Consider the following 8982-nt stretch of genomic DNA (forward strand, 5'->3'; position numbering starts at 1 on the left):
TCTCCCATTGGATTCCGTTTGTTGTGAATCAACATTCTACTTGATTTGATTGGTCTAGAAATTGAACCTGCTTTACGGCAAAGCGAACTAGAGCGTTGCAGAACATACCAGCGAGGGAGAACTATTTCTCAACCTGCTCTTTCAGTGTATGTGAAGTGTTTAAATTAGGTAAATTAATGTTTACTTAAGTAAAAATCTTCGTGATTATAGAGGCTGTTTATTCGTATGCTTACTTATTTATACAATAATAATTTAACGACGGTATTTTTTTTAGCATGTTAGCTAACTTACACGGTTACTGTGTTGAATTTAGGGATTTACAGACGAAACTGCTTCATGTTTTGACCCATTGTTTAATCAAGTTCAGCTATGCCAAACGCTGGCCTAACTACGTTCCCCTTATTTTTTGTGACAGACGGTGAAAATGATCGAGGTGGTTTGTAACGATCGTCTTGGAAAGAAAGTCCGAGTCAAATGCAAGTATCCTTGTGTGACAGTATGTGAAAAGCAGTAGGTTGATAAGAAAAACAACAACAAGTTATTAGTTATTCAGTTTCTTAGTGAAACCTATTTAGATATGATTTCAAAGGACATCCGTTTTCCTTTTATGGTCCTGTCTCAATATTTTGGTTTTATGAAGGCCAAATATTTCTGTAGTGTCATCAAATTAGTCAATCTTTTAAGAGAAATGCATCATCAAATTAATCCAGTGCGGTCCAGTTTGATCATTTCAATAATACATTGCAGTAATATTTGTTTCCTAGTCCTAATTGTTAATTTTATATCAAAAGAAACCCAACCGATTGTGTTGAGTCTCTAATTTTGCAATAATCTATCGTCCTGAACTAACGTGTGGTATTAGTGGAAAAGAATAGCTGTTTTTCATCAAGAAGAAAACTGCAGCTTAGAAAGCGACCATCTGTCAGAGAACACAGAGCCACTTTATTTAGAAGAATGCAGTTAAATGTAGATATGCTGAACCAACAGCACTAAAATGGAATAAAAAAGCAAGTAGATATTAATTCTGCTTCAGCTTCATTTGTACTTATTGAGAGCCAGTGTTAAAAACAGAAAATACTGAGATCCAGCAGGACAAACATAAGCCCACTATCTGAACTTGAAGTTTAAAAAATGAGCCTCATTTAAATCATTGACCTTTTGTTTTCTTTCAAGATCATCAATTCCTAATGTTCATTTTTGTTGGACGGTTGAAAATAGTCTAACCAGGATTTCAGCCTCTGTAGATGACATTTTTGTTGTCTCACAGAAGCAGTAGTTGTTTTTGTGCTATCACACTGCTCCTTAACCTCCACGTTCAGCTCAGAGGATACCATCGGAGATCTGAAGAAGCTCATCGCAGCTCAGACAGGAACACGATATGACAAGATCGTTTTGAAAAAATGGTACATTGCTCATTTGAAATACTCTCACATTCACTGCTGTTCATATCTGCAAAATGTCCTTACATTTATTTCTGTTGTTTGTTTTAAAGGTATACCATATTTAAGGACCATGTGACTCTAGGAGACTGTATCCTTTAAGCGCTCCTCTTGCACTGTCTATAGCTGATCAATGAAATTGCACCAAGTTACTGGTAAACACAAAGGAATGTTTCTGTTTTTTGGTTTGTTGTGTTTCCTGTTGGCTTCAGCTTGTTTTGACTGTATTTTGTGCCCAGGAGCAAAAATGGGTTGAGCTCAAAAACTATTTTGCAGAGTTATGACAGACAGATTGCATGAGGGACAAAAGGGACTTAACCAGATGCCGAATATCTTGACAAAAAATGCAGCAGGTCTTCAGGAGGGTGGTGGTTTATAGGACCTGTCAGGTCTGTTTTGACAGCAAAAATGAACTACTTCAAATGTGTTCAAATATTTGATAACCACAGTTTTTCCCACTAATCATTGTTAAATTAAACTTACTAATGAGGGTTTCCGCCAGTAAGTCTGGCTGTTCAACAAGCTTTACTCCCCCCCCCATGTGTTGCTTGTTTCTATAAAAAAACAACAACATTAAAACCAATCAGTGATAACTGTAATTTACTGAGATGTGACTGCAGAGAGAGCCATCATGCATGAATGCAGAAAGAAGTGGCCAGCCTATCATCATGACTCAGAGCACACCAAGGACTCATGCAGCAGGTCAAAAAGAATCCATTTAAAGCACTCTAAGGCTCACTTGACTTAATGAAGGTCTGTATTCATCATTCAACAATAAAATCAAGAGAGGCTGGGCTAAAATGGCCTCCATGGGAAAGTTCCAAGGCCAAAACCGCTGCTCCAGTCCAAATGATGGTTTTGAAGTAGCCTTTTCAAAGTCTGGTGCTAATTCCAATTCAGTTTCTGTGAGATAACGTTTAACATCTTGGGCATGCTTGATTAAAACCATGCTGCAAGAATCACCCAAAATTCCTTCACAGGGATGTAAAAAAAACAAAAAAACAAATAAACTGCCTTATGTCTAATGGCAGGTCAGTTTTGAGGGCAACTAGCTCTTTGTTTTTCAGGTTCATTTGAATTGCATTTTTCCCCTTATTAAGTAAAACAAGCTGTGAAAACTACACCTTGTGTGTAATCAGGTTGTTTCATTTGAACCTGTTTGATAATATGAAGCCTGCTTTGGCCAAAATAGAAGAAATCTATACGGCATTTTGTTTGTTGATGGTTATTTTATACTTGTGCCAATAAAGTCAGACTGTTGTACTTAACTGCTGCTCCTGCAGATGAAATCCATGATGGAATGAACCTGGAGTTGTACTACCAGTAGATGAGGAGGACCACAAGTCAGAGATGCTCAGACACAACTTCATACACACACAGCTGTGTGCAGCTGAAAGGGGGCGCCATCCACCAGACAAAAACACATTGCTGTCATATAAGTCTCAGCATAATGGGAAAGTTATGTTCTGGTCAAAATCAGTTTCTTTTGATATTCTGTAATTAAATGCAGTGTGTTCACAAGACAAGTTGCAGGTGATTGTTGCAGTTTTGAAAAATGTATCTTTAGACGCAACCATTTGGATGATTGTTTTGTGATGCACTGTTTGGTTTTGATGTTAGCAATCTCTGTGTTAAACATTTGAAAAAACACAACTAATTGATACATGATCTAGTAGTTTTAAAGTGAGAACAAAAAAAGGATGAATCTGTGGAGTGTTTCTCTGCATTTTTCTGGACATGTAATTGAGTTTCTCTTCTTTATCAATCCATTATCTAAAAGTTTAAAATGATCAAACAGGTATAATTCTGGTTCTTATCTAGATGTCTTTTGTTTTCTATATAAAGAAGTATGTTTTTTTTCCAAAACATTGGTCATTCTGTTTTTTTTTGTTTTTTTTAGGTAAATCTTCTGAGTAAAATGCTCGCTCTTTTAAAAACAAGTCATTTTCAGTGACTTATTTTTCTTTAAAAGTATCTAATTTGTCGAGTTCAGGTCTTCAACCAGGCGCTGTGGGTCTGAAACTGGCTCTGAGTCCAAACAACTGACAGGCCTACCTACATTTGTGGTTACACATTGCTAGTGTTCTATATTTTTCTATAATTAAAAAAAAAAAGTTTATAAAACTTTCAGTAAATGACCTCTAAACAGTTCCATTGTAGTGTAGTGTAGCTCCTCTCGACGTAAAGGAACAGCGGCTCTACTCTGAGTCCCTCCTGGATATCTGAGCTTCTCACCCAGACACCCTACAGGGAAAAATTCATTTCAGCCTCTTGTATCTGTGCCCTCTTTTTTTTTGACCCAAAGCTCATGAACCATAGATGAAGGATTGACCGGTAAATCGAGAGCCTCGCTTCTTGGCTCAGCTCTCTCTTCACCACAACAGACCAGCACATCCCCCGCTTCACTGCAGACGCTGCACCAATTTGCCTGTAGATCTCCTGCTTCATTTTTCCTTCATTCCTGAGAAACTTAAACTCTCCCACTTGGGGCAGGACATCCTCCCCGACCCGGAGAAGGCACTCTATTCTTTTCTGGCTTATTTATTTATGCATTTATTTATATAGCTATGATTTTATATTTTATTTATTGTAATGATACAAGAACGAACCTTGAATATATGCATGTCATTCAACATATTCTCTTTGTTTTGGTTTTCTCATCCAGACACAGACACGCACACAAATAATACACATGCACAGTAAAATTTAGGCAATAATGTTAGCTAACTAACTTTGAAATAGGCCAATATGTTGATTTGTAACAATAACACTGTCACAGTACTCATTGATTGGCACACCCACCGATTGGCACACCCACCGATTGGCACACCCACCCACATTTATGAGGTAAAAAAATAAAGACACTTATATGTAAGAGTTATTTTGTAAAATATCATTCAGGGGTGACACTTAGGATTCAGTGTGTATGGTTCTCAAAAAATGTGTTTCTGACAGTCACAGTTGGTAAAAAAAACCAAAGATTCCCATTAATGCCATAAGAAATAAATGCAAGTCACTTTAGACCCACTTACAGAAGAACGGGGTGGTAATTTAAAAATGCTATTTCTTAAAATGTATAAAAGGTATATTAAAATTTTAATTGCATGAAATCAGTAAGATGTTTTACTTGCTCTAGTGGTCTTTATATGAAGTGACAGGAAAGTTGGTAATGAGAGGAAGGGGTAAGACATGCAGCAAAGATCACCAGGCCAGGAATCGAACCTGTGACAGCTGCGTTGTGCTTAACCCCTGTGCCACCGCAGCACCCCACAGTTACATGTTTTTTTTTTAGGAATACCTGGAATATGAAACTATGAAAAGTTTTAATTACAAATATATTGCAAAAAAAAAAAAAAAGACTTTACCAGGTCAGAAAAGACATTAGAGGGTTAAGAGGATCCTCCTGACCCACAGTTCAAAATAGGTCAAGCAGATGGTTTAGAGCCACTTTCTAAATGTGACTGATGTGTGTCTAACTTCTGGAAAAATACTTACTGTCTTTATAAAACCTATCAAAAATAATTTAAATTTATTTGTTTACGAGTATTCTCATAAGTAAAATCTCAGATTTTTACATCTATGAGTTGGAAACAGGACAAATTTATTGACTTACATTTATGTATTTAGATATCTATGCATGTATTTTTAATTTTTAGTCTTACCCCATTCATAACTCCTTGTGTTTCCATAGCGACTAAAACAAACAAGAACCTGACAGTTTGTTTGACATCATCATCATGTCAATAGCTTGCTTGATGCAAAACAGCAAATGATAAAAAACATTTAAAAAGATAAAAATTGAGAAAAACATAATGTTTACCATGTCTATGGTACAGGCACCCTTTGCTGAAAATCAGTATGGAAACCCAATTTGGCTCACCTGTTGAAAATCACAAATAAGGATCACTTGCGATGAACTGCCTCCATACATGACATGAATTAACCAATGAATGGTCATATTGGTGCTTTAAAAGCCACCTGTTAGTCCATCTTCACGTGTGACAATGGTAAAGACAAAGGAGCTGTCTGAGGACACCAGAAATGTTATTTGCAAGCACAAGACTTCCAAAGGGTATAAAGCTATCTCCAAAGACCTTAATATCCCTGTTTCAACGGTGCGTAATGTTCAGAAGTTTTCCAGGCATGGAACGATCAAGAACCTCCGTGGACTTGGGGGGAAGAGAAAAATTGATGACAGAAGTCTTCAATGGTTGGTGCAAATGGTGAAAAAAACACCATGTCAAACATCTAAAGACCAACCTGGAGCTGTCTGGTGTGATTGTTTCAACAAGTACCACACGCCGCACACTAAACAAAGTGGGGCTTTATGGGCAGAGGCCAAGGAAGACCCTATTGCTGAAAAAAAGACATATAAAAAGAACGCGTGAACTTTGCAAAAGAGAACCTGGACAAACCTCAAGCCTTCTGGGACAACGTTTTATGGACAGATGAAACAAAAGTGGAGCTTTTCGGTAATTCACAGTATGTTTGGTCTTTTCTTTCAAAAAATGAACACCATACCAACAGGCAAGCATGATAAGAGGATCCAAAATGCTGTGGGGCTGCTTTGCGGCATCTGGTATTGGAAGCCTTGACCTTATCACAGGCATCATGAAATCAGAAGATTATCAAGCACTTCTAGAACAAAATGTCTTGCCCATTGCAAGGAAACTTGGTTTGAGGCGAAGATCCTGGGTCCTCCAGCAAGATAATGACCCAAAGCACACCTCCAAAAGCACGCAGGCATGGTTGAAAGGGAAAAAATGAACTGTTTTAAAATGGCCAGCAATGAGTTCTGATCTCAATCCAATTGAAAATCTTTGGGTGGAGCTGAAATCTACCATTGGAGAAAGGAACCCTGCAAATATACGAGAACTTGAGCATATTGCAAAAGAAATGTGGGAGAAAATGCCACCCGAGAAGTGTAAGAAGCTTATAGATATAAGAAATGTTTGGAGGCTGTCATTGCTGCCAAAGGCTGCGCATCCAAATATTAAGGAGGGGTGTCAATAATAGTGCACATTCTGGTTTTCTGTTTTGTCCTTTGGTATTAAAATATTTATGTTGAAATGGCAGTTGTCTTTGTTAAATTACTTTGGATCTCAAATTGAAAGATCCTGCTGATAAAAGTTTTGAACATTTCCATTTATTTCTGAAGATGTTCACTCAGCTATGCAAAACATTAAGGAGCACCAATAATGGTGAGCAGGACTGTAGCATTATGAACCTGAAGGTTTGTGGCTCAGTATCTGGACTTTTTTACAGAGATGCCATTGTTTAAAATGTTTTTCCTTACAGCAATGCACCATCCAGAAGATATTTTCCCCCAGATGAAGTCTTTGCAGTTCAGAATGAGGCTAGAAAATTTCTGAAGAAATTTAAACAGGACCTGCCAAAATGTGCTTGTTGTTTGGAACCCAGCGTTCTGATGGCAAAAATTAGCATCAATGTTAAAGTAAGCTACAATGTACTCAATAACTTGGGGAGAGCCACAAGCCTGTTGGATAACATAGGCTTACACCATTCAGTATGTTAAAATTAGCGTTGTTAAGAGAGGAAAAATTCTTGAACTTTAAAAAACCTTTTGACTCGTTAAATCCTCTCTTATGCCCGGGTCCAGAAAAATGCTGTGCGCAAAGACTGAGATCACCCAGAGACAACAACGTCACAATAATCAGCATTTATTCAAGAGAGATGCATACTATCACCAGAAAAGCACATCACATAACATCAGAAACCTCAGAGCACAAACAACACATGAATTTACCTGAGAGAGAAAAAGACAAAAGATGGAAACGACAAACAAAAAGCAAAGACGTCTTTGGAGAAGTTGCAAGCGCAAAATCTGATTCGTTACTTCTGTGTAGAAAGTTTTATCCTCTTGTATTTAATTTATTCAAATAAGGCGTACCTGTGCTCATCCAACCAGGAGCTATCTCTGACCCTCTCTCAAGCCAGAAACCCCTGCCGTGTTTACGGCCTCTCACAAAGGTCAATAGGCCAGAATACATTACTAATTTCAAAACCACAATTAGGGCATTTGAATCAAGACATGTTAAGTTTTAAAACTAGCTTATTTTAAATTTATTTTCTCAACAGCGTATAAGCTAAAACTAGCCAAAATGCTAATGTTAGCCTAAATACTAACAGAAAAAAATGCTCATCTCTTAGCAACAGATTAACAACAAATATTATTCTTCAAAAAACAAACAAAAAAAAACCATAAGATTTCTTCTGTTCTTCTCAAAATACTACTTAACAAGAATTGTGCAGTTGGTGAATTTTGCAGAAAAGTGAATTTTTTTTATGTCAATGGTGGTAAATATATTATAAAACAGACATTCAACATAAAAGTAAAAAATCTGATTTATACTTCGTGGCAGTTCGTTACCAGAAAAAAATGCTAATCTCTTAACACCAAATTAATAAGTGATAGTATTGTTTATAAAACATTAGCTCTTTTGAAATACTTCTTATTTGCTTAGACACAAGAAATTAACAGTTGGTAAATTTTGCAAAAGTAAAAATCAGAAAATCACGGCTTTGTGGCACTTTGTTACCGGAAAAAGCGCTCATCTTTTTGCAACAGATTAACAACAAATATTGTCACTGATCAAAAAACATAATATTTCTTCTGCTCTTTTGAAATATTACTTATTTTATACTACTTAACAAGAATTGTACAGTTGGTGAATTTTGCAGAAGATTCTTTTTTTGTCATTGATGGTAAATGTATTTTAAAAGACATTCAACACAAAATTAAAAATCTTATTTATACTTTATGACAGTTTTTTACCAGAAAAAAAATGCTAATCTCTTAACAAGTTAATTATTGTTTATAAAACATAAGTTCTTTTGAAATACTGCTTAGACACACGAAATAGTTAGTACATTTTGCAAAAGTAAAAATCAGATATTTACTTGGTGGCATTGTGTTATCAGAAAATGCGCTCATCTGTTAGCAACAGATTAACAACAAATATTGTCATTGTTCAAAAAACATATTTCTTCTGCTCTTTTGAAATCCTACTTATTTTACACTACTTACTACTTAAAAAGAATTGTGCAGTTGGTGAATTTTGCAGAAAAGTGAAAATGTTTTTTTTGTCATTGGTGGTGAATATATTATAAAACATATAGTATGTTGATAGAGGTACTTTAGTAAGTGTTCCACCAAGGGGTGTCTCTGTAGTTCTAACTGGAAGCTCTGCCCTCCACTGTAGGAACTGAGTGTTCAGCCATCTTTTTTGTAGTTCTCTACTACATCTCTGCTCTCCTCAGTGTTCNTTTGTAGTTCTCTACTACATCTCTGCTCTCCTCAGTGTTCTATTGCTGTGATAGTTAAAATCCTCTCTGAAAACTGTCATGTGTGAGTGAGACCCAGAGGATGAGACAAAATTCTATCTGTTTAATAGACACAACAGTGTGTTAAATAGTGTTAGAATTTGTTTTGATTTCGCTTGTTTTTTGTTAATTACGTCGCCATGGTTACTCAAAATGCCAGCGGAAGCGATAGCCTGCATGCCAAGATCCAGCTGCATGT

General features: G+C 36.4%; 1 protein-coding gene across 2 annotated transcripts; it reads left to right on the plus strand.

Annotated features, from left to right (window-relative positions):
* Window positions 1-39: 39 nt before the first annotated feature.
* On the plus strand, window positions 40-3379 carry ubl5 (ubiquitin like 5). 2 transcript variants are annotated; one of them, XM_007549575.2, is made up of 5 exons: window positions 40-146; window positions 416-480; window positions 1320-1403; window positions 1493-1530; window positions 2723-3379. In XM_007549575.2, the coding sequence occupies exons 2-5, from the start codon at window positions 425-427 to the stop codon at window positions 2764-2766; spliced, it is 222 nt and encodes a 73-aa protein (XP_007549637.1). In that variant the 5' UTR covers window positions 40-146; window positions 416-424; the 3' UTR covers window positions 2767-3379. The 2 variants fall into 2 exon arrangements, with proteins under 2 accessions (XP_007549637.1, XP_007549636.1); XM_007549574.2 differs by having other exon boundaries at window positions 58-168.
* Window positions 3380-8982: the final 5603 nt, after the last annotated feature.

This window comes from Poecilia formosa, unplaced genomic scaffold (genome assembly GCF_000485575.1).
Source record: "Poecilia formosa unplaced genomic scaffold, Poecilia_formosa-5.1.2 Scaffold32, whole genome shotgun sequence".
NCBI lineage: Eukaryota > Metazoa > Chordata > Actinopteri > Cyprinodontiformes > Poeciliidae > Poecilia > Poecilia formosa.